The sequence below is a fragment of the Galeopterus variegatus genome, unplaced genomic scaffold, assembly GCF_000696425.1.
Source record: "Galeopterus variegatus unplaced genomic scaffold, G_variegatus-3.0.2 Scaffold600, whole genome shotgun sequence".
NCBI lineage: Eukaryota > Metazoa > Chordata > Mammalia > Dermoptera > Cynocephalidae > Galeopterus > Galeopterus variegatus.
Genome location: NW_007726711.1, coordinates 319,679 through 346,016, shown reverse-complemented (window position 1 = coordinate 346,016; position 26,338 = coordinate 319,679). Strand labels below are relative to the sequence as shown.

The 26,338-nt window shown below is 37.9% G+C and overlaps 1 protein-coding gene across 1 annotated transcript in view; it reads left to right on the top strand.

The window, feature by feature from the left end:
* UNC80 (unc-80 homolog (C. elegans)) overlaps positions 1 to 25,886 on the top strand; it is a 214,063-nt gene extending 188,177 nt beyond the window's left edge. Inside the window, exons 52-64 of the mRNA XM_008570410.1 lie at positions 722 to 845; positions 1,803 to 1,928; positions 3,179 to 3,302; positions 4,033 to 4,239; positions 7,236 to 7,420; positions 8,021 to 8,186; positions 9,559 to 9,738; positions 12,863 to 13,001; positions 15,588 to 15,644; positions 22,278 to 22,359; positions 23,501 to 23,612; positions 24,234 to 24,433; positions 25,261 to 25,886. Of these exons, the coding sequence (XP_008568632.1) occupies positions 722 to 845; positions 1,803 to 1,928; positions 3,179 to 3,302; positions 4,033 to 4,239; positions 7,236 to 7,420; positions 8,021 to 8,186; positions 9,559 to 9,738; positions 12,863 to 13,001; positions 15,588 to 15,644; positions 22,278 to 22,359; positions 23,501 to 23,612; positions 24,234 to 24,433; positions 25,261 to 25,524 (1,966 nt within the window). The 3' untranslated portion in view covers positions 25,525 to 25,886. The remainder of the gene's footprint in view (positions 1 to 721; positions 846 to 1,802; positions 1,929 to 3,178; positions 3,303 to 4,032; positions 4,240 to 7,235; positions 7,421 to 8,020; positions 8,187 to 9,558; positions 9,739 to 12,862; positions 13,002 to 15,587; positions 15,645 to 22,277; positions 22,360 to 23,500; positions 23,613 to 24,233; positions 24,434 to 25,260) is intronic.
* Positions 25,887 to 26,338: the final 452 nt, after the last annotated feature.

Genomic DNA, 26,338 nt, shown 5'->3' with positions numbered 1-26,338 from the left:
TTTTTTTTTGTTTTTTGGGTTTTTTTTTCCTTTTTGTCTTTTTTCGTGACCGGTAATGGGATCGCAACCCTCGGTGTCGCGCCCGCACCGTGCTCAACCAGTGAGCGGACCGGTCTCTATATGGGATCCGAACCCTGGTGGGAGCGCCGCCGCGCTCCCAAGTGCCGCACTCTACTGAGTGCGCCACCGGGCCGGCCCAAGAATGGTTTTTAAATAGGCTATTTTCTTCTAATGTGATCTTTTTGGCAGGAGTAAAGCCATATAAATCGAATTAGTAGTAGTCTGATATAAAAGCTGATGGGATCCAGTGTAGTCTGATAAACAGATTTGAGAAATGGAGTCTGGGTTAGATTAGTTCTGTTGGGAGTAATTATCCTCATGGTGGGTTTCCTAAAATAGTAGTCCTAGGACCCTCTCTCAAAGCTAAAACCAGGGAACTAAAATGCAACCCATTCATCATCTCTGTTTTTTCTTCAATAGATTTTGTCTCATTAGTCAGGCGGGGGAGTAGTGCCTCTGCTGCGTTTCAGTATCTTCTTCCCCTCCCATGTGCTCTGTACTTTTGGAACAACATGGGTAAACTTCATCCCGTGTGAAGCACTTTGTCGTCTCAGACACACATCCTGTCTTAGATGGTGTCAGAATCACTGTCTCATTCACTTGTTTCAGACTGTCTCCAGAAGGGAGCCAAGCCGCTAATGGCTCCTATATTGTATTCCAGGCGACAGGTTGAGTGGGAGCCTGCCAGCAATTTGATTGAAGGGGTTTGTTTGACACTTCAGAGGCAGCCAATCATATCCTTCCTGCCTCACCTTAGGTCACTGATCAATGTCTGTGTCAATCTGGTGAGTAGCCAAGTGGCAATCTTATGGAACTTTGCAAAATTTAACTCTGCTATTGACTTCTCTGAATTGAAGATTTACAGGTCAACCACTTTGTGCCCCTACCTACCCATGAAAACAGATGGCTCAGGTGACACTGAAATGAGTGAGGTACATTTCAAGGTGGTGTGTGGGGAGATCAAGGGGCCCATCCCTACACAGGTGGGATCTCGATGTGCTGCTTCCCATGCACCACATTGATAATTCACCTCTTCAAGTTGCGCTGAGAGTTGAGGGCTGCCAGTTGGAGAGTGGGGTGGTGGAAACTGCACAATTGGCTAGAAGTTGAGGTAGTCTGGGGTGGGGGAGCTTAAAAGGAAAAGAAGACTTTTTTTTCTTTTTGACTGCAAAATGACACTATGAGTCAGCCAGTCTAGGATTTATGGGACGAAGAAAAAACTTTTAAAAATCATTTATGTAATATCTAGAGTCTGGTCCTGACAAGGTTTTGTACAATGTATGGAAATCATGTGTTAGAGCATTTCATTGAGTAGGATCTGCTGCTTAATTAGTTGAGCAATAAACCTGTAGCTGGAATGCCTAGTGCAAGTAGAGCTCTTGCCATCATCATTGTTAGTATTTGCTCCATCAAAGAATGTTGACTCCATTCCTTTGAATCCACAAATTAGTGTCCAATCTCCTGATTAGAACAGCTTTTTGGTTCATCTCATTATTTACATAGTTAGCTACAAACAACATTCTACAAAACCTTGACTGAATCTAGTTTAATGTTTGATCTGACTCCAGACATTACATGCCTTCAAAAGAAGTCAATAAGAAAAGACTGAAAGTAACATGCCCAACCTTCAATTTATCATTATCATTATTATTAATATCATTATAATTGAATGAGACTTCCTTACTACGGTTGCATGAAATGGCAATAGTCAAGGCTGGTCATGTGCTCTGTTTGTATTTCAGGTGATGGGAGTGGTAGGACCTTCCAGTGTTGCTGATGGATTACCCCTTCTTCATCTCAGCCCTTATCTCTCACCACCTCTGCCCTTCAGCACAGCTGTTGTCCGGCTTGTAGCATTGCAGATACAGGTGTGACTGCCTTACCTGTTTGTCACGCTCACTAAGTTGCTGGTGGAGGCACCACATCATGGTGTTCTCTTTTTTTCTGCAAAGGCTGGGCAAAATCTGTGAAACGAAAGTGTAAACATCTCCAAACTTTAATGGGTTTGGAGCTTCAACCCTGAGCTTGGCCCTAAGTTGTACTTCTGTAATTCTTCTTGAGATCTCAAAAATAGCAGAGTCATTTAGTCCTGCCACAACCTAAGGAACTACTTCAGTCATTTTACATGTGTGCAAGTACCTTCAGTCATTTAAAATGTGTGCAAAATAATGGTTCACAGATAATCAGCTCACAATTGTTAATTAAAAGAGGAGGAAATATTCACAGTCTGGTTTTAAATTATTTTCAGAAAGAATTGTAATATGAAATTCTTCCAAATGTTATTACTGGACTTTGAATACCTTAATTTTCTTTAGTGATTGTGGATTGAATATTGTGGGTGCTTTTTAAAAAAATTCTCCAACTTTATTTCTTAAAATTAAAATAATCATTCAAAGTCAAAAAGTGCAGAATCCAATTCCCCCGACTATTTCTGTGTGTCATGCAATTTTAGAGAGCAGTGAATCATCAGAAAGCTCTGTGATCAATAAAAAGTACACAATTGACACAAATGGATAACTCATGTATCCATTATCTGACAATCAAGCTTGATGGCCCATCATCCAGCGAATGGGTCGATGATAGAAAAGAGACTAGGTAAGAGCTGTGGCCACTATGCAAACGGCAAACAATGACATCCCTAAAGAAACACATTTTAATAACCTGTATACAAAAATCATTTATTTCTTTTTATGTTGTTTATTTTTTCATGGCCTGGATAAGGCCTTAGGGGTCGGAAGACTTTTAAATAACTCCCAAATGGAGCAAGTGGCAAGTTCTCATTTTCTTTCTTTTGTCTCTAAAATATTAATTGGTGGACGCATGGAGAGAATTAATGGGGAAATGAGGTTGTTTTTGTAACCTGACCATAAGTATTATAATTTTTCATTTAATATTCAAGATGTTACTGTCTTTTTAGGTATATAGCTCTCAGTTATGTCAAGCAAATGGTAAAGCATCAGTTTTGAGTGAATCTTGTATGCTGCGCAGACGACAATTGAACTCATAGTTTACAGGAGCAGCCAGCAGGGAGTCACCGTCTCCGTCGTGCTGTGTAAAATCAAACATGCTAAATGGGTGTGGTGGTCAATTAATCTTTTTTTCTATTATTGCTGCACAGGCTTTAAAAGAAGATTTTCCTTTAAGCCATGTGATCTCCCCTTTCACCAATCAAGAGCGAAGGGAAGGGATGCTTTTAAATCTCCTCATCCCATTTGTGCTCACAGTAGGATCTGGAAGCAAAGGTCTGATTAATTTAACTAAAAGAAATTTATCATTGTTGTTACATTTTCTTAAATGTCAGCCTGTTATTTCTTTTTCCTTTTCCCATGAAGGCCATCACTGAAGTCAATCTGAATGAGTTAAACAGGGTTACCTTAGGAAATAAGAGTTTTTATTCCTTTCGGTTTAGCCCACGTGGGACGAAAGTTTCTCTACTCTACTTCTTAGAAGATACATTCTATTTAAAATCATTCAGTACAGCAAATATCAGAACATCATCTCAATGTTTCATTTAAAAAAAAAGAAAATGGTATTAGTTTAAGTACTGTATGATGAGAATTGACAGGTGAATGGACTTTGTAACCTACTGCCACTGGGTTTAGCAGAAATCCTGCCACTGTCATTAAATTCCAATATATTTTCATTACTCTTCTTTCTTAGGGGGATTTTTCTTTTAGGAAAAGTTTATCTCAAATGTAAGAACAGTACATTATGAGTATTTGTGAAAAGAAAGGAGATTGAAATGGTAAGCGAGAGATTTGGCTAAGAACACAAGCCTTTGGGTACCAATTCTGGTGGCAGGAATGCTGTTTCTGTCCATGAGAGAAGCTGTACTTGGCCGGTAACACCCAAATTTCTAGGGTGTTCTAGTTTGGAATTGGAAAGAGAGCTGAATATTTCTGTGTCTAATGTGGAAAGTCTGCCTTATGACTGTTTTCTTTCTGCTTCCCTCTTCCAAACTCTGCCCCTCAGATAGCCCGTGGCTGGAGCAGCCTGAGGTGCAGCTGCTGCTGCAGACGGTCATTAATGTGCTCCTGCCACCACGGATCATCAGTACGTCCAGGAGCAAGAACTTCATGTTGGAGAGCTCCCCTGCCCACTGCTCCACCCCTGGGGATGCAGGGAAAGACTTACGCAAGGAAGGGCTGGCCGAGTCCACCAGCCAAGCAGCATACTTGGGTGGGTACTTTCTGTGTGTGTGTGTGTGTGTGTATGTGTATGTATATGTATGTATGTGTATGTGTATGTATGTGTGCATGTATATGCATATGTATTGTATGTGTACATATATTTGTATATGAATGTACATAGTTAAGTTCCATCTTTACTCAGAAAGTATTTAGGGAGCCTCAATCCAGAAAGTATTTAAAGACATCACTTGAACAGGAAACATTACCTTTGCAAAAGAGTCTGATTTCCTTGAGTAAACATATGCCAAAAAACAAAGTGCTTTCTTATCTGTAGTGCCTAAGTTACGTGGTTGTTTTTATAAGAGTGTCTGGGCATGTAAGGAAGGCATCTGCAATAAGGATTCCTCCTTGCAGATTAAGTACAAGATCACTAGTGAGATTTGGTAGCTGTTATCAGATCTAGACTCAGTCTAGTATAGGAACACTGCACTGCACAATTCATGGGGCTCATTGGTCTGTGTGAATGGAGCCCCTAAAGTTGAGCAGTCCACATTCTGTGCAGGAAGACATGGTGGCCTTGCAGTATATTATGCCCCTACTAACTATTTTTCTTCCCTTGCAATGCCATCTTTAAATCTCCATTGTGATCGTCACTCTAGGGAGGCCAGTCCACTTATTCTCCTCCGATAGGCTTGCCAATTCCCTCCCCCTTCAGCTCCTACTTTCCCATTACCCTCTCCTTGACTTTGACTTGGTCCTGACCCATGGAACAGTGGAAGGCCACTCTTTGGCACTGAATAAACAGGGCCGGGGGGAAAGACCATTCTCACCTTAACACTAAGAACAGGAAGGCCGGCAGCAGGGAATGTCAAAAGGAGAAAGTTGAGAACCTCTTGCCTGACATCTTTTAATCACCACAGCAGATCCTGGTTGAGAGTATAAGATGGATGTAACCACACTGACGAAAACAGGAGTTTGGAGTGTGGGGGGTGTTTGGACTGCATTATAAAGGGATATATTTGAAAATGATGCGATTAACAATGAGAATGAGAGAGAAGGAAAAGAAACAAGAAATTCACTGCATAGGACCTACGCACATGAGGGCTCAGTTGTCCAGGGCATGGAAAAGTAGGGTTCATGTAAAATCCAGACTCTGGCATAGAGTCCTGCATAAGGTTTGGGATTACACAGAGGATGATGGAGGACAGGGACTCACCATGTAAGACGAGGATATGGGAAAACACTTGATGAGTGTATATTTTCAGTGCTTTCCACTTTCTGCCTTTTTTTCTCTAGCAGCTAGCCAGTGCAAGGACCTTGGTGTTACAACACTGTGCTCTAACCAACTGAGCTAACTGGCCAGCTCCACTTTCTGCCTTTTTTGAAGGTTTTTTTCACTTTACATACTTGGCCAGGCTACTGAGCCTCTATTTTAAATTTATTTTTACATTTATTTGGAGCACTTACTATGCACCAAGCAGTGTTTTCTGTGCTTTACATTATCATCATATCAAATCCTCACATTCTCACAACAACTCTAAGATGTTAATGTTATTCTCATTTTAGGAGTGAAAAGGCCGAAGCCAGAAAGGTAGAACAACTTCCCTAAGGGCACCCACTTAATAAGTGACAGAGCCAGGTTTCAAATTCAAGCCATCTGGCTCCAGAGACTCTGGTCTTAAGCCCCTTGTTATGTACTGTTGTGTGCTGGGCTGATGGAGGTGAGGGTGGGTGGGAGAATGGCAGAGACCCAGAGTCAGCTGACAAGCACATAACAGTACAAATGTCATCAGAATCGGGGTAGGGAAAGAGGAATGTTGCTTTTTGTCCATTTGTTTGTTGAGGTGAAAGACAGTAATTGAGATAAACAACTACTGTGAAAAGTGATATTTTAGGAAGGATATGGATAAGGAAGAATCTTACAGCATCTCTCTCTGTTAGAGAGCATAGATCTCCCTGGAAATGTCCTAAAGATCGTAAAAGTGTATGTGACTCTTGAGGGTTTTAAGGAGTTGGATCTTTGTGTGCATTTAGCAGTTCAATGCACTCAAGTAAGATATCTGTGTTTTCCTAATCAGAATCAAAACATGTTTGTCACGCAAAGTTTTTAGATAATGAGATAGATGGGCTTTAAGACATGATCAAGAAGGCCTAGGTTTGCTTGATTATTGCCCAATGGCAGGCCCTGTGGTGAGAGCTGAGCTGGCAGAGGAAGCTCCCATTGTAGTCTTCAACATCTTTATGATACCTTGGTTTGTCCTGACACACTGCTTGGTAAATCTGCTTCCCGAAAAAAATAAGTAGATGTAGATCGTGAAGGGGCTGCCAGAATCTGGGAAGAAAGAGGTATTGTAAAAGAAATCCAACAGGGTTTAGTAATCGACATGATGTGAATTATGAGAGACAGGGAGGGGAATTGGCGGCGGGGAGAGAGAGAGAGGTGTTTTCATATATGGAAAAATATACTGAAACACATTTACTGGTTAACTCTGGGGAGCAGTTTAAGTTAGGGTCAGGAAGGGAATGGAGAAGGGTAAGAACTTAATTCTTAATTTTTTTTTAACTTTGTGCACCTCTGCATGGTTCAATACAAACATTTATTTCTATGCTCAAAAGATAAAAAAAAAAAGATTTTAAAACATCCATGTTGTAGCCGAGGATGTGAGTGATATGCCGGTATTCCCAAAAAGCCACTATGACAAAACTTTTGGAAAGTAAAACATTAGTCACACACATCATGTATATAAAACATTTCCCTTTAAATTCTGTGGACCACATTGTTCTATTTTTTCCCAAATAGTAGTTCAGTGCACTTAAGAAATACATTTGTGTTCTCCTAATCAGGATCAAAACATGTTTACCATACAAGGTTTTGTCTTGAAGTCCAGAACACTCTTGCTCAGGAGTGCACGTTAAGCTTTTGGAAACATGAAGAGAGTTTAGAATTTTGGAAAATTTCCCGATGCATAAATGGCTGTAGATGTGGGTAGGGTTCCTCCGAAACACAAACATACGGGCTCACTTTTGTCTTTTCCTGGTGTGAAGCGCTGAAGGTGATTCTCGTCTGCTTTGAGAGGCAGCTGGGAAGCCAGTGGTACTGGCTGAGCCTGCAGGTGAAGGAGATGGCTCTGCGGAAGGTGGGGGGCCTGGCCCTGTGGGACTTCCTCGACTTCATCGTGCGGACCCGAATCCCCATCTTCGTGCTCTTGCGCCCTTTCATCCAGTGCAAGGTGCGGTGTGTGCTTCTTCTCCTGCGAGTGACAGGTCCCTGTGAATGTGCTGCTCTCCATTAAGGCATGATTATGGCGAAGTGCTGATGGGACCTGCTGTAGCCAGTTGGCAGGATGTGTTAACATTGGCTTGATGAGAAAACAGCCCAAATGTATCACAGAGGATAAAATTTCATATTAGAAGAACCTTCACAGGAAGAACTTTATTAGAGTCTATAAAATGTTGTCCACTCCCCGTTCATCATCCTCCTCACCCCAAAAAAAGATTGGCCCAGTGAAATGGTCTGAAGAATGTTCTCTTATCTTCAGAGGCATGTCAGAGATTTGATTTTAAACATAAGAAAAAGACAGAATATTAAAGCATGTTTTTCCTCCAACCCCCTCAGAACTCATCTAATCTTTTGTTCTTTTCATGCCCTGATTTCTTAAGCCAGTGATTCAAACAATGTATTTATTAAGCACTTCCTGTATAAAGTACTGGTCTAAGAACTTTGCATTCATTACCTTATTTTCTCCTCACGAATATGAAGTAGGTACCATAATTAGCCCATTTTATAGATGGTAAAATAGAGGCCCTGAGAATGCTATACTTGCTTTCAGCTCCTGGCCCAACCTGCAGAGAATCATGAAGAGCTTTCTGCCCGGCAACATATTGCTGACCAGCTGGAGCGGCGCTTCATACCACGCCCACTGTGTAAGAGCTCACTCATTGCTGAGTTCAACAGTGAACTAAAAATTCTAAAAGAGGCGGTTCACAGTGGATCAGGTAAGTAAGCATGGGGTGTTTTGAATTTGTTTGAGCAATGGAACTCAAAACCTACAAAGAATCCCTCTTCCCAGGTCACCATTCTTTTTGGAACCACATATGAATTAGCCATTTGGGGACACTGGTAGATTTAACCACATGACCATTGTCAACAACAAAACAGAAATCAAAGGGGTACATAGGGGTTTAATTTTATTCCTTTTCTACATATTTTTTAATCTTTATTTTATCAGTTAAGCTCTCTCTTGAATGTTTAATTGGGGATAAAAGTTTGTTTCAATTCTACATTCCCTTTCTGAAAAGAGGAGACTCATATATATTGAGAATCTATTATATGATAGATTATTTCATAGATGTTTCCTTCAATCCACACAAATACCTGCAGGGTGCATAATTGAAAGAGCACTTAAAAAATGAGAAAACAGACTCAGTGGCAGTTAAATAAGTGAAACGTAGGAAGTGATAACAACCAGGGGATTTTAAACCACATCTGAGTGATTGATTATAAAGACTTTAACTTTTCACAAATTAGAATGCGGAGAGTTGAATTAGAGTTGTTGGGCTAGAAGTTATTATTATTATCATTTTTTTTTTTACATATTCAAAAGATTTTCTTTGGGAGTGCATTGTTTACTTTTTACCATTTTAACAGACTACTGAGAAAGGAAAATAAATCATTATCTGCCATTAGAGGGCAGTCATTACCCATACGTAGTATATAATATGTCCTTTCTAAAGCTTTTATTGTTGTTTGTAGACAATCTAAGACCAAAATTTTGACAAGTACAATCTTGGTGAAATCTACACATTGCCATTCAAATATTATGCTTTATGATAAAATAATCTTGTGTAGAACTGAGGAGTATTATTATAAAGGTTGTAATTTCCAGAAATGAAGACTGAGAACCCTTCTGATTTTGATTGTGGGGCTGATATCAGAATTTATTTATTACTTTCATATGCTTGTGTCAGGTAAGATATATTTTTCAGTGAAAACTAGCAAGTTGGAGCATACAATTCAGGTCAGAATTAACTAACATCCTACCAACCTTGGAAAATGAAATAGAAAAGCAATAAGAGAGGAAGCAAAGTCAAAGCATTTTACATTGTTAGAGATGTTATGCTTTCACAAGAAAACTATTCAATTACTGTTTAAGTACGTCAGTGACCAACATTGATTCACTTTTTTTAAAAAAAGAACATCCCTGCTTTGATTTGCTACTTTGTCCTAAAGATCATTTGTCTGGGACACTTTGTTTAACTGGATCTTTCCTAAAAAAATGCCAAGTGGTCAGGGCGGACTTTGAAGCAAACATTGGTTTTCTTTCAAGATCCTCACCATGCACTTCTTTTGGTCTCTCAATTCCCCTAGCCTACCAAGGGAAGACATCCATCAGTACCGTGGGCACCTCCACCTCTGCTTACCGCCTGAGCCTGGCCACCATGTCCCGCTCTAACACAGGCACGGGCACTGTCTGGGAGCAGGACAGTGAGCAATCCCAGCAGGCTTCACAGGACACCCTGAGTCGGACTGATGAGGAGGATGAGGAAAGTAGGTCATCCTGAAGAATCTGGGTGGGAGACACAGCTTGACCGTATGAGTGAGGGAAGGATTTCTACCCTCCTGACCTTTTCCAGTTCTGATCCTGTAAGCATTTTTGCAAAAAGGATTCAAGGTGGAATTGTGACTGATTCCATGATTACTAATGCCTACTCTTTTGTAAATTCCTTGATATTCTTGGTCAGTTTGGAAAAAATATAGGCAAAAAGTAAATATTTAGTGACCCCTAAATTTTCTTTGAGCTTACATATTCGACCTTTTCCATTAACTCTCATTTAAACTGTAGATAAGTAACTAAGGAAAGGGTTTATTCCCATTTCTCCTGGCCATCTTGCTTAAAGAGTTGCTCAGCACTTACAGGACCCCACTGGGCAAGGAAGAGTGGGACTTTTCATGACTTGGAAGAGACTGGTTGGCTACAACAGCCGTATGTAAACCAGCAGGCTGTCTTGTGGGGATACAACTCAAATTTGAGTTAAATGAATCCCCAGTGACTAGGTCAGCCCAGGACTTTCTAATGCATGTGCCAAAGATTTGGTGTTAATGAAATGAAGGAAAATCCACTGAAGAAATACTTCATATGTATGCTTACCAGGAGGTTTTAAAAAGCAGGGTGAAAGATTTCATTAAATGCCACTGCCGTTTAAGGCATTTTTAATGCATTGATTATGTTCCACTTATGTTTTAAGACTCACTGATGTAACATTTATAGCAAAGTTGTGCTGTCAGAGCCTCAAGAATGAGAACAAAATCTAGATCTCCACTCAGAGCCTCTCCATACCAAACAACAACAAAAAAACCCCACTCTGAACTAAATTAAATAGAGGAAAGGGAGTTGAGATTAGAATTTTAATTAACTAAGATAAATGAAAGTATTTAAATGTCTCACTACAGTTGGGTGTGTAAGAAAGGAAAAGAAACAAAAGCTTTGTCAAAACATTTAACAGGGGCCGGCCCGGTGGCGCACTGCTTGGGAGCGCGGCGGCGCTCCCGCCGAGGGTTCGGATCCCACATACAGACCGGTTCCCGCTCACTGGCTGAGCGAGGTGCGGGCGCGACACCGAGGGTTGCGATTCCATTGCCAGACACGAAAAAAGACAAAAAAGGAAAAAAAAAAAAATTTAACAGTAATATTTCCAGATTTAGTTTTAATTTATATTTAGTCAGATGAAGAGAGAATCATATTTTCCTGTACCCGACCTGCAGACATACTTGTGTCTAAATCACCCTGGTGACTGCCCATGGAAATACACCTGAGGTTGTAATTAGGTAAATCTTGAAAAATCTTAACCAAGAAAACAAAATGAAAGACAAGGATCAATGGTTTAAATATCTGTTAAGTCCTGGTAACAGTTCAGAACTTAAAGTAAAATCCATTTTTCTTTAATGCTTGAAGTAGTATCTCCCAGCAATTTTTTTTTAATGATGAGAAATTATACAATCTATCTTTTGTAGAGGTAAATATATTTTGCAAGTAACCTTATGAATAAGTAGATGACCTAACCAGTAGGAAGGAGCTAGGGAAGAAAATTAGAGAAGACATAAACAGGAATATAATTGGCCAAGAGCCAACACTCATATACTGGTGGGGGGTAGGGGGGATGGGGAGACATGCAATATTTTGCTAATTTCTCTGTTCTCATACATCACAACCATCCCAATGAAAGCAGGGTTGCAAACAAATGTTGCAGTGTGGTTGTGATGTGGGCGTGTATTAATTTATATGGGGAAGGACTTGAAAGCCAGATTGTTGACTGCTTTGAATTAAACTATTTTCCCATTCAATCATCAAACCTGTTTTAAGACCTATCAGGTATAAGACAAGGAACAAGGAAGTATGAGAAAGATATGTTCTCTGCCCTCTAAGATCTTAGACATTGTCTTGCAGAGGAAATGATAGGCATTTCCGATAAAGAACACTTAACAAAAGGGTTAATGGAAGACAGCACATGATTAATCACCAAATGAATGTTGGGGGAGTGTTAAGTGATATATGAGTTCAAATAAGGGGGAAAAAAATCAAAGGGATCTGTAGAAAAGGCTTTTGTAAAATAGCTCAATCTATCCTACCATGTTTTTCATATTTTTAAGGAACATTTGCTCATTCCCTTCTCTGTGAATACATCTAAAAAGGAAATATTATTCTATAATAAGAATCAATTTCAAGTCAGTTATTATATATCAAATTAAAATATCTAGCACTTTTCATATTCACCTTTTTAATTTAGAATAAGTTCAATTAGAAATATGATCACTTAAGGTATTTTAAATAAATGACATCAGATGATCTTATATGGCAGCATACTTTCACCAAAACCCAATATGTTTATCGAAGCATGTTTATAGTGTTCAGCAGCAAACATTAGCTTTTTTAGAATGAGGTCCATTGTCACAAATACCATGCTAAGTTTAACTTTCATATGGATTTGAGTACATTAATTTCTGCTTCAATGGAGAAAACAAGATCACATAAATTTTGAAATGTAGGTAAAAATAAGCACTTATTTCTAAATTTTCTAGTTTTTCAAATATTTTTCCTGAAAAAATTTGAAAATCTTTCTCTCAGCAGTCTAGAAATCATTAAACATACTGAATGCAGTTTTTGAATGTCAATTTATTTCTAAATTTTCTAGTTTTTCAAATATTTTTCCTGAAATCTTTCTCTCAGCAGTCTAGAAATCATTAAACATACTGAATGCAGTTTTTGAATGTCAAGAAAATGTACTTGACTCATTTAGTAACAAAGTCCCTTACTGAACTATTCCTGGGATCTTTAAAAAAATCTATATTCTAGTGTTTTGAAAATCTTTTTAATTTGCAGTTGCCTATTGACTTTCACAAATAATCTACTTGTAAAAATGGACAAGACATTTACATTTATTTCACAAAGGCTTTTCTAGTCCAGGAGGGTGGGAGATATGTGGACGTAAGGAATTATCATTACTCCAAAGGTCTTACTTAGTTTATCTGTGCAAAGGCACCAGTGATAATTTAGCTTTTGAGACAGCCCTAAGGTTGTACTCAAGCCAAGGATGGAACCCAAGTACAACTTGGGTTGGGGTTTTCTGATGATTTTCAAAGTTTTTATAACACTCTATTCCTTTGCCCCTTTCAGATGACTCTGTTAGCATGCCCAGTGTGGTAAGTGAGCAAGAAGCTTACCTCCTGAGTGCCATTGGAAGGAGGCGGTTCTCCAGTCACGTCTCCAGCATGTCTGCACCTCAGGCTGAGGTGGGCATGTTACCCAGCCAGAGGTAAAGAGCCACAGCTATCTTACACTCTGCATTTGGGGGCAAAGGTAGATTCTGAAAATGCATTCCTGTTATTCTACAAAGATTGAAAGAGAAGCGAGCAGCAGTAATGTCTATAGATAGACCATTCAACAAAGGACTTTTCAACTAGGTTCCTGCAGGCAAAAATTCACATAGTTTTCTAAGCCAGGCTAGTAGGAGGGATCCTGGTTTCTGATCCAAGCATTGTCTCTCCTTACATAGTCTTCTTTTTGGTTGTCAAATGACATTCTTGTATTTCAGATTTATCATCAGCTAAACTAATAATGAGAACTTGGCAAGAGTATAGGACCACCTTGATATATCTGGTAATGTTTAGGCTTCTGACATGTCATCAGTGTTCAGTCAGAGGCAGTGATGCCTAACCAAGCAGAAAAGGACCTATGCCACTATATGGGATCTTGGGCAGGTCATTTAACAATAGCCCACAGTTTTAACAAAAACCCACATTTAACAATAGCCCAACAGCTCTCTGTGCAATGAGGAGCTTGGCTAAAATGATGTTTAAAGTAACTTCTCTATCTACAGTTCTATGATCCTATGACTAAACCCTTTTAAACATTTTCATGTGTTCTCTGCCTTTTAAGAGTATAAGTAAAATAACTTCGAAGATATATATACAATAAAATTATAATACAGAAAATGATCTGACATGAGTCAAAACATTATCTAAGAACCAATGATATTTTCATTTCCAGAATTGAAATCTTTTAATTCCTTGTGTGATTTTAGTTAGTTTCTTACTTATTTTAAATACCTATAAATTCATTGTGGTAGAATTCACACATGGAAAATAATAAAAGTCAGGGCACTTTGTAATGATCAGACAAAACCAGTTTATATGCAGAAGTAATTATCCTGTACCTAAATCCTTTTGCAAATGGCTCAAGAATTACAGAGATGAAATAAAATTTGTGAAATAAAACCTAGGTTTGGAAAATATCAAAGAATAGGGGAAAATCATAAAAGGTGAACAAGTAAATTGCATGCTTTTTAAGAAAGCAATATTTTATATAAGTATCACTTAATTATTACAAAGATTAATAAGATATTAAAGTTCCTATCATTGTAAAAGATTGTTTTACCTACCATTTGGTAATTTTTTCTTTGAAAAGAAAGTCTCATAAATGAAATGTGTGAACAAAATAGGAGCCAAACAATAACAGGTCCAAATAAAAAAATGTAAAGTCACATAAGCATAACTATGAATTTATTTATATATACATATATACATATATATTATATTTTTTAATGTCTTCTGTAGGCCAGGATGAATTTATTTTTAATTACTAGCAATATGCAAGGTTCTATCAAGAATGAGAGAAAAATAGTAATTTATTTAAAAGTTTTATTTAGATTTACAGAACTGTAGGAATTTTAAATGGCATTTTTGTTTGCTTGTTTGGTATTTACCTAGAATAACCAGGCCATCAATTCCCTTTCTACATATCCATTAAGGGATTAATTTGTTTCCATGGATAAAATTTTTTCTACTGTAAAAATACTATGAATTTAAAAATATATGGAGAGAGGGGTAAACCCTTTTGTATTGAGTCAGATTTGGGAAGAATAGTGAAGGGAATATTGTCTCTGTACATTAGCAAAAGTGAACCTCTTCTTTAAAACAGGCTATTTTTACAGTGTACAATTAGGTAAACCTTGATTCTTTGGAGGCAGGCACTCCAGTTTTTTAAATGATTTAATTCCATCCAATTTAACAAGTATTTATTGAGTGCCTCATGGGCGTTTAGCTCAATGCTAGGCACTGAAGTAAAGACAGATAAAGTATAACACAGTTTCTGCTCACAAATCTCAGTTCAGCTACATCCAAATAAATCGATAAAAGCATTTTATTATTCCATCACCAACCTGACAGGTTTCTTCTTTTGGCATTTACAATTCAGTCACTAGCGAACGGAGAGTAAGGATGTAAAGGCAAGTTCCACGTGAATTTTCCAAGATATCTTTCTTCCATTTGTTTACTTGCATTTTCATTGCAAAATTAGCAGGGGAAGTTGGGTTCTTTCTTTGCTGTTTGCAATGGCATCAGTTCCAAGAGTGGTTGTGGCAGTTCATGGTAAGTGATTTCTGTGTGATAATGTCAGAATTTGCGAGAGAGAAGAAAGGGTCTTGGTCAATGAAACACCGCATATATAAAACAGGTTAAAAATTATAACCACCTAGCCAAATGGTCACTGAAGAAATGACAGTTTCATCTTCTACAGCCTCATTCTGCAATGCATTTCGGAGCTCATGGGTCCATTTAGAGCTAATTTTAACTCTTGAACAATAAATAGACCTCTTTGAGAGTCGTATGCATCCAAAGTCCTTCCTCCCCCATTGCCTCAAGTCCTATGTCTTGACAAACCCAGCACAAGGTGAAATGGTTGACTGTCTCCTTTTCCTTCCTTGTTCTGTTAAATTTATTTATTTATTTTTGGTTCTTGGAAGCAGAATATTGCATGCCTTTTTTCTTTTTCTTTCTTTTTTTTTTTTTTTTTTTTTTTATTTTCTTTCCCTAAATGCTTCATCTCCCTACCCCTCCTGCAGTGAACCTAATGTCCTCGATGACTCCCAGGGCCTGGCCGCTGAGGGCAGCCTCTCTAGGTACAGTGTCAATGCTACCTGTCTATTGGTGTCTGTGCTGGGAAACTAGCTGTTCCCTGTCTCCTCTGTCTCCCTGTCTCCTCTCGCCCCGTCTTGATACCTATTTCCATACCTTGCCCTTTGTTGTTCATGAACACACGAGCCTGGAAGTCAAAGGTGTAGCAAACCCTCCTTCATTTTCAGCTTAATCACAAATGGCCTAAAAAGGTTACAGAAAAACAAAGACAAAAACGTGGAATTCTCTATGGGACTTGTCCCATGGATATCTAAAAAGTTTGATAGGCCAAATGTTAAATTTATCCCCTCTAATCGTTCCCCCCACACTGAAATTCATTGAGAATTGTTTTTCATAGGCATTTTAATACAACTCCCCATCATCAAGAATCCCCTTATTAAATTGAGACAGGTCTTTTAGCTAATACCACAGATGATAAGAAAACAATAATGCTATAAGAAGAGTAGTAATGTTGGTACAATTTATGTAAGTCCTTCTCTTTGATGCATGCTATTTGGCAGGCTATTGTAGAAGCTTGTTCAAACATTTATGGAAAGAATGTCGTTCTAGCACAAAGTCGACTCCAAAACTTGCCATGAAATATTAGATACACACATTTCTTGGTAAGTAAGAGCAATCCTATGGTACAAACAATATAATGTCTTGGCTATTGGTTTAAAGCTTCAGAAAAGGGGACTGCACCTTTAACGCTCAGATAAACCACGTCAAACATTCCTAATCTTGTGCTGTTGATTCACACCTCTCAACCAGTCCTCATTAGGGGTAATGCTTCTTGTTCATCCTTGGACTGTCTTTGTTCCATCTCAAGAGAAAAACATTCCCTTTCAGGTTTGCATTATATAGTGAGTACAACATACATCCGCGTTTATTGCTTTATCACAAAGATGAGGAAATGTTGAGAGGCTGTTCCTGTCAAAGGTTGTCTTTTGGTTGGTTTTTTTTTTTTTTTTTCATTTTCTTTGCATCTTGTTCAGATTTCACATTTTCTTTTGTGATTGAAAAATCACATCATGGGACATATCTTTTTTTTTTTTTAACTGGACCCATAAGTCATGACATTCATTTGTGTTTGCGAGCCCTTGCCTTGACAGATCAGTCTCTTATTGGTGGTAAATGTGGAAGTGCTGCAGAATGCAGACTTAATTCCATTAGCAGGAGCTTTGGGGACAAGGAAGAAGTTTAGAAACAAAACAATCTTTAAGAGGGTTCCCTTAATTGTTCACAGTGTTTGAAGAAATCTGAACCAAGTCTAGCAGGATGACTATTGCTTTCATAGAATGCATTTGTTTAATGCTTAAGATTACATGTGAAATAGGAAAGCCTTGATTAGAAGATAATTCCAGTGGCCTAATGAAAGTAGAAGGTATTAAATCAGACTTCCACTTGGCTGCCTTTGTGCTGGGGCTTTTCCAATTAGGCCAAATTCTACTCTTGATGAGTAAGTACTCGTCCAGGAGTGGCAAGATAAGGCAGGAGTTTGAGTTTATTTTTGAATTCTCCAAAGGATTTGGCCCACTCTGGCTGGCTCAAGGTTCAAATGATTTATTTGAACTAAACCAATTCAGTCTGCCCTGGGTCCGGTGTAAATGGGAATAAACCCAAAGTTCTTGCTAGGTCAGACTGGTTCAGAGCCAAAGCTATAGATTTTATCTACAACTGAATTAGTCAGTCATGTCAGTACTTTGATGACTGTCTTAGATCAACTGTTGTTGATCTGTTGTTCCTGTAACTTTGTTTTAGTTCTGGGTGTCAGTCACCTAGTTGCCATGATCCAGAAATGGGAAATTGAGGTACTCACTTTGGATTCTGAAATAGTTCTATTAACGCGGAGGCATGCCACCAGCCAGTAGCACATCCACCTTTGCCACATGCTGCAAGTGTGTATCTCTTGAATTCCATTGTGTCACCAAGTTCTCTTTGGAGGAGAGGAGCGTTTGGCATTTACTAGGAGGTGGGTTCACAAAATAGGATATATACTTTTTATATTTGGTTTCCAGGCTTTCTTATTTTGGCATGAGACTTCTTTGTGCTTCAGATTCTTAAAATCCTAGAGCAGTAAGGCATCAACCATGTCAAGTACATTTAAGCACACACTCCAGCACTCAGGACCCAAAATATACCCAAAGTAGTCCTAAGGAAAATCTGGTCCCAAGAACTTAGAGAATATCAGGAAGCATGTATAAGGGGAAAATGCATCTCCCACCCCTGATCCATAACATTTTCAACACATTTATTGGATTTTGCTTTTGAAAGAGTACTTGTTTAGACCAAAGGGGCAAGAAGTTGGACTGAGTGAGCTAAATGAGGAAGAGACCAAGATAACCTGATGAATAGGTGAAAACCAATAAAAATTTTGCATACCTATTGAAAATTTCTTTGAATACACACACACACACACACACACGCGCGCACGATATATTTTCTCTCCAGAAGAATAGAGAGAAAGAGAAGTTGTAAAGCAGTTAAGATGGGATGTTTATACTAGAGAGTTAGATTTTGTTCAGACATGTTAGAACATTTTAAAAGACAGGAATTGACAGTGAACTCTAATTTAAAAAAAAGATTACAATGCTATTTGATTCTATAAGGGTAATTTTAATCATAGTGAAAAATAGGAGCGAGGCTCAAGTTTGAACATGTCTATAGAGCCTAGGTGAGATGAAATAAAAGTATCCTATTTAGTGGAATCCATCTCATGATCACCCACATTTTCAAAGTATAAAAACTTGGCAAGTACTCTCAAACTAAAAGGAAAAATAAACCAACCTTTTTATGAAACTGAGAATTAATGGCTAAGAAAATGTGTGCTGTGATACACAGATATGTACTTTGCCATTGCTAAATCAGTTCCTACAGGATATCTAAGATCCAGATTATTCCCCCTTTTCAATCTGATTCCAGCTTCTAATCTCTTAATTCTGTGGCACATAAAATCTATTTTCTTGCATGTTGTTTGCAGGCTAAGTAAATTTCAAACATAATCTTTTATTGGGAAAGTAGAAAGTAGGATTTAGTTTACTGTGTATTTCTCTGTTCTATACAAATGTCTCATGGCTCCTTCGGTGCAGGTGTTATGCATTCCCATCACAAGTCGATCACTTAGAGTAAATGACTATGCTGCGTGTCTTGTGTTCCACATCTAGATTTTTCTAACTATATTAAAATGGAAACCAAAGACACAGATAAAAACAATAAAAATACCAATTCACTTTTCTGCATGCTGATTTCACCCAGTGCTTCTAAAAAGTTTTATTTATGAAGTATACTTCAATCTGTAATCTTTTTTTGTAATTTGAGATGAGTGATATGAATTCTTATTTCATTACTGAATGGCCCCTTGTTCGCCCATCCTTTATTTTAAGAAATACTACTGGGTGTATATTACATTAGCAGATATATACATATTTATTCACTACAATCCAGGCCATCATGCTGAAAGGGGAAAAGAGGTACTTTGTGTCAGAATTATCTTCCTAACATTGTCTAAATTTCTCTAGCTTGTAAATTACTTTCTTGCATTTCAAATGAGGCGTTTTTGTTTTTGTAGACAGTTTGAGTCACATCAGTTCTAATGAGCCCCAACTGCATTTAATTCTCTAAAACCTAGACCATTATACAGTTTACCATAGTGGTATTTTTTGGCAGCTCAAAAATCCAAGAGATAATTTATTTCTAAATATGTTGTAAGATATTAGCTTCAATTTAGAAAGTTTTACTTGATTTGATTTTTATTGTTTTACTCTATTAGCCAAAACAGTGGAAATCAGCTATTTCTCATTCCTATGTTTAAAACTTTCAGGAAACTAGTTTTCTGTATAGAACAGAGGTTTTAGAACTTGTCTCACTACTCTGACATATCTTGACATAGTCTCAACTTTTCAGAGTTATTTTTCATGACCATGATACATGAAATATTTTAGTTATTCAAAAGGATCCAATGGCCTATTGCAGTTTAATATTTTAAAACTTGAGATCATCAAGTAAAACATAGTGTTTCCCTAAAGGGGAAAATAATTTTGATTATTGCAGTTGTGGTAGGTCAGGATTATGATAGGGTTGTGTAAAAAAGAATTGAAATAGAAAATGGCGTATAATATAGTGCAAACATCTGGTCTTCTCCTGATTCATTTTAGTATTGCATATCTTAAAGTCACACATCACAGATTCTTCAGATGACTGATATATTACATGAGATAGAGAGAAGCTAAATTGAAACTACTTTTTATATGCAACTCTGATTTGATATAGACCCCAGAAAAAGAAACGTGTTCTGCATAAATTACTTCCATTGCTAACTTTTCCAGCTATTTATTATTAATAAACTGTGTCCTAACTGTACACAGTTAAGCCAGCCTTTAATGTTCCAAATATAAACATGTTAGTTTCACATTTTTAGGGAGAATATAATTTATCGGCTGGGATATATTTCCAAGGACATGCTCTATAGTTTTTCTTTGATGTGTGCATTCTACAATGAGATGCCATACCATTTACAGAGAACATCTAAATACTAAAGCTATAAACTTGGTGCATTTCTTAGATATAAGCCTCTCTATCCATAGAGAAAATTTTGATGCTTATGATTCTCCCTTGGAATAATCATCGTGAAATTACCATTATGTTTTGATATTTAATACTCCCTGAGTAACTTGTATTTCTTTTCTTTTCTTGCACCATTTTTTCTCACAATCTCAGATTACTGAATAAAAATGAGACAAGTGGACTGCCTCGATTTCATTTTCTCTACCCAATTATTTTCATAACATTTTATTTCCTACTTCCTCTTAGTGTTCTAGAAGCAATAAACTCATTACAAACATGAAATGTAAAATAATAAAGCATGCTATATTCATCACTTTTCATATTCAAACCACTTTACATCAACTAACTTCTTTTCTCTACCTTAATGGGAGGTAGTTGGTAAGTATTAACCTCCCTTTACGGCCAAGGGAACTGAGGTAACATTTAGATGTCAATGAAGAATCCATTCTAATGAAAGCTTTGCTTGGTATTGGGAGAAACTTGTTTCTACTTTTGTGCATATGGTCAATTCAATTGAATACTCTTTTCAATTTAACGGACACGTGTTAAAATGTATGATTAATAAGGAGATGTCATTTCAAAGGTGCCAGCAACATAGTCTGGATTGCTCATCAGAATTTACTGCATTGTTCCTTTGGGGTTATTTTCCATCTTCATAGAAAGGTCATATATGTATGAGGATAATGTACACTGATCTTTTGAACTTCATATTCAGGAGAATAAGAAAGTTTAAAAACACCTGTCTTTTGTACTCTCTAGGGAATTTTTTATTATATACCCCAAATGGTGTAATTACATCCCCATTACATAAAAACTTTGACAAACCCCATTTGTGAATCATTGATTTTCTTCTAGTGGAAATTTAAGACTTTAAAAAAATGACAGGTGTGACTGTGTCAGCTATATGATGATTAACCAGTTATTAGTACAACAGGGGAAACATCTGATTGCCCAACTAGCCACCAATTTCTCTCCCTACAGCTGCAACTTGGTATTTAGGTAGCCTATTTAAAAAAAAAAAAAAAAAGGAAATGAATGTATATAGTCTTTCTTTTTTCTAGACAGTTGCTGACTCTGGATTTCTCTGTGGAAAATTTTACTCTAAAAACTTATCTATAGATGACTCTCCTTTTGCAAAGCCAAAGCAGAAGTAATTACCCATTAACCACATAATCACATTGGCATCATCTGCAGCTTACAATGTTCTCTGGGGCACAGTATATTTCTTTTTTCCACCCACAATCCCATTATAAATACCTATTATACATGCATGTAGAATGGAAAAAGACCATGGGCCCATGTCAGTATTTTCAGCTTAACCCAACACTAAAATAGCAACCACTGCCAGTACTCATCTTTGCATATAAAAGACACACATACACAGTAAATTTGGGGGGAGCAGATTGTTGCTTCTATAAACTGCACAATATGTTCGAGTGCAGTTACTCAATATTAAAGCTCCTGAGTTATAATAATAGCTTAATTACTTTGCCAGCCTTTTAAATCTAAAACCATTTTTAAAAAACATTTAATTATCTACCCACGTGACTATTCATTTACTCAGTAGTCACGGAGACATCAGGCTGCAAACATATGTTGAATGTGCCCCTTCACCCAAATGGATTCTGTGTCTGATGTGTTTGATATTTGTCCATCTTACTTTCATTTAAACTGAAACTTTAAAAAAGTTGTTCCCATCCATGTGATAGAGTTGTTTGTGTTTGTTTGTCACCACCTTTTCCCTTCTCCTTGGAAAAAAAAAAATTGAGATTAGAATATGACATCTTAAACCTTTTGGTGGCTTCCAAACCAGGGGTGTGATCGAATCAATGTTTTGCTGAAAAATAGATACATCAGTGATTGAAAACAGAATCTCAATTTTGGCAGTTTGGGGCTACAAGGCCTTGTCCTCACTCCCAAACCTTTAAAACCCCCCATCCCAGGGATTCTTTCCCAACCATCCTTCAAAGATAATGGAATCTTTGAAGTGACACTAGTGGTTTTGCCAAATACCCACCAGAGAATTTTCTTCCGTGCTCTCTCCAGGGTGCACTAACACTGTTGATGCTTGACAGGGTGGCAAGTGTACAGAGTGAGCCTGGCCAACAGAACCTCCTCATTCAACAGCCACTGGGGAGGAAGAGGGGCCTGAGACAGGTAAGCAGCCCCTGCCTGAGAGGCTAGGAGAATCATCCTGTGAAATAGAACCTCTACTCAATTTTTAATATCTATGTATATTAAGATTATATTTTGCCTTCTCCCTACCTGAAATAAACAATACAGAGCAACTTTAAAACATGGTAAGTTGCTTAGCAAGCTGAGAGTTTTGAGTTTCTATTTAGATTTGAAACTTCTTGGCAAAGCTGATTACTTAGTAAAGTAAATGGGCCTATAATTCTATTTGTTCCCTATCCAGAAACCTTCTCTCCCAGCCAAACTTACTGACAGAAGATTTATTATACAGTTAATTGAAGGACTGTTTCTGCATAGAGGCAAAGATAAAGTCCTTTCTTCCTCATTTCAAGATTAATGATTTAATTTAAAACTGAAATTGAAGTAAAGATCATCTTTACAAAATCTAAATGCGGTTTTGCACTGTTGCCTCGGTGGGAGCTTCCCAGCACTGACACGGGTACCAGACACTTTGTCAGCATCTGAGGTTTTTTTAAAATAAACCTCCCCTTTGAAAGTTGGCTTATGTTCAACTAAAACTTTTAAATGAGCAAAGGTTGATCACTGAGCAATAGTTACTAGTTTTGCATCCTAAAATCACTGAAATTCTCAAATTTACAATTTTAAATTATGTTAATTCATGTTCTTAGGATATATAAAGGAGTAACAATTGGGAGATAAACTGGTTAAAGGGGATGCTAGAAAATACTTATATAGTCGTGGATGTTTTGACAATGATGAACCGCATATAAGACAGTGGTCCCATAAGATTATAATGGAGCTAAAAAGTTCCTACTGCCCTGTGAGGTCATAGCCATCATAACACCATAGTGCAACGAGTTACGTAAGAGCCATAAGGTATACCAGATAGCCTAAGTGTGTAGTAGGTTATACCATTTGGGTTTGTATAAGTACATTTTATGATATACAAAACAACAAAATGCCCAATGACACATTTCTCGTTAAGTGATGTGTGCCTGCAGTTAAATATGTAGAAAAAAGTTTATTCACTATAAATGTAAGGAACAACCATAAGAGTCCACAGAAACATATCCTCTGAGCACAGCGTTTTTTCCCCCAGGCGGTCAGACCTTCTTGCCAGTTTTATTCTGCCTATTCTCTTTAGCTAAGACGTCCTCTTCTATCACGTCAGAAGACTCAGACTGAATCCAAAAACCGCCATGGGGCTCGGCTGTCAACCACTCGCAGGAGCATTCAACCTAAAACAAAGCCATCTGGTGAGGCCTCCTGTGTCCCTTCTGACTATACCATTGATATGATACCATGCCGCTCAGCTGGGAAGGCCTGCAGAATCTGAGTTGATGCAGATAAGCACCTTTGGGGAGTTGCTAGGTTAAGGGAAGAAGTTTCTCAGAACATTTCAGTGACTTTTTTTCTTCTCACCTTCCCCAACCCCTGTTCCTACTCCTGTGAACCTAGGAAAATGGAAGAGTCTGCTAATACTTTAAAATTTAACCATAGAAAATGTGTTTTCTTTAATCAACCCAGAAAATAGATTTGTTACATATCTTACTAAAGATAAAAGTATCATGACTAATAGGGACTTTAAAGTCCTATTGGCAGTTGTTATGAAGGATGATCATCTTCACCTAATGCTCTATGCAAATCATGTTTTAGGCTATTTATGTAAAAATGATTTTTCTACCCAAGTTCTACTCTTTGGAAGAAGATGAAATCAAAACATGTACAAAATGGTCAAGCATGCTCTCATTTATCAATAAACCAGCAATGTCTTTATTAAGAAAAGCCAGGAAATACATTAAAGCCAGTTATTAATCGCTGACAGTCTGATTCCCCCAATTGTCACCCCCTTTTACTGCCTCATCTTTGACCTACAGCAGACCAGAAACGATCTGTGACCTTCACTGAAGCTCAGCCAGAGCCAGCAGCTGCCCCAGTAGACACATTTCCTGCCACAGGCCAACCACAGGGCTGCAGCCCAGCCCCATCTAGGAAACCAGAGGGAATGGACGAACCAGTGCTCACATCCTCCCCTGCCATAGTTGTAGCAGATCTCCACAGCCTGTCTCCCAAGCAGGTGAGGGCACTAGAGAAGTAGGCAGGGCTTGCTCCCTGCATATTTATTTCTAGGAACCACTTGTACATGCAAATTTATTCCAGATAATGAAGTCTGGGTCTGCCTTGTTATCCTAACAGACACTGGTCCTGCCATCTTGAAAAAGAAAATCTACATAAAGTATACAGCCAAGAATATATCTACTTAAGAAGGACCAAGGGAGGTCTTGGTAATCTCAGTTATGAAAAACCTAAGAGAAAATATTTTGTAGCTAAAATAATCATTGAAGAAAGGTATATAATACATAGTTGAAAGATAGTTTAATGAAAAAAACCAGTTACCAATTTAGATGACCCCTTTAACTATAGAGTCTTCTGTGTCCTGAGAGGAGCTTTTTGTTTTTATCTTTTTCTTCATTGTTTTGATAATTTTCTTCTTAATATTTTTCTTGTTTTAATATTTTTTTTCTTTTGATTTTTGTAAATAAATTTCTATAGGTTCCACATTCTTCTCATGTGGTATTTAAAGAAAACCAAGGGGCAATATTACTGTATACATTTGCCTAGTCTTTAGCAGTTAAAAAGTATTTCAACACTTAACCATTATTATCTCATTTGATTCTCACAGTCTACAAGAGCAGCAGGACAAAAAGTTATGCTCATGTTACAGGTTAGAAAACTAAGGTTTAGAAAGCAGAAAGGGCCTGTGTAAGATCTTACCTACAGCAAGGCTGGAACTGGGACTGGCTTTCTGATTCTTTGTCACATTACATCCAGACAATATTTTGTGATATTCTTCTCTGGTCCCCATACTACCTTTCCATGATGTTATGATCCTTTTGATCATAGAGTGAGCCTGTCTCCGCTGAAGGAGAAAAGGAGGAGGACACAGAAGCACAAGGTGCTGCCGCACACAGCCTCCTCTCTACTCAACTCTCAGATCCTGATGACTTCACAGGCTTGGAGACATCCAGCCTCCTACAGCATGGAGACACTGTCCTTCACATCAGCGAGGAAAACGGCATGGAGAACCCCCTGCTGTCCAGCCAGTTCACTTTTACTCCCACTGAGCTGGGGGAGACGGATGTAGTCCTAGATGAGTCTCATGTTTAATTCTGTATCTTGTAAGCATTGCAGGTAAAGAGAAGACTTGGAAGGGATCACTCTGCTGAAAGTTGAATATTTTTGCTTGAAAAATAATAATTATACGACAGCACTTTACATCCAATGGGTGGCACAAATCTGAGTAGATTTTGCTGCCAATATGCATAATGTTTCATAAACATCTTAAAAATCGATGGCTAAAAGGATTTAGTTATGTGAAAAACCATAAAACCAGGGAGGAATATGGGGAAAGAGCCATTTCACTAAACATTGTTTATGATTTAAGAAGCCTTGAGTAGATGAAAATAAATACTATTTCAGTGCTGCTTGCATAGGAATATTTACAATATGTTCTAAAAAAGAAATGCAATTTTTTGGGCCGGCCCGGTGGCGCACTGGATAAGTCCGCCGCTTGGGAAGCGCGGCGGCGCTCCCGTCCGAGGGTTCGGATCCCACATACAGACCGGCTCCCGCTCACTGGCTGAGCGAGGCGCGGGAGCAACACCGAGGCTTGCGATCCCGTTGCCGGTCCCCGGTCCGGTACGGGGGCAACACTGAGGGTTGCGATCCGTTGCCGGACACGGAAAAAAGGACAAAAGACAAAAAAATAAAATAAAAAAAAAAATAAATAAAAAAAAAATAAAAATAAACAAATAAAAATGTTTAAAAAAAAGACTTACCACCAACAATAACTAAAAACAATTTTGTTTTTTGTTTTAAGAGAAAGATCCTATTATGATTTCTCTTATAAGCAACACTTTTCCTCTGAGGAATGAACCCTTGAATTCCACGATCATCTTTTTTCTTTTCTATTATTCAGAGT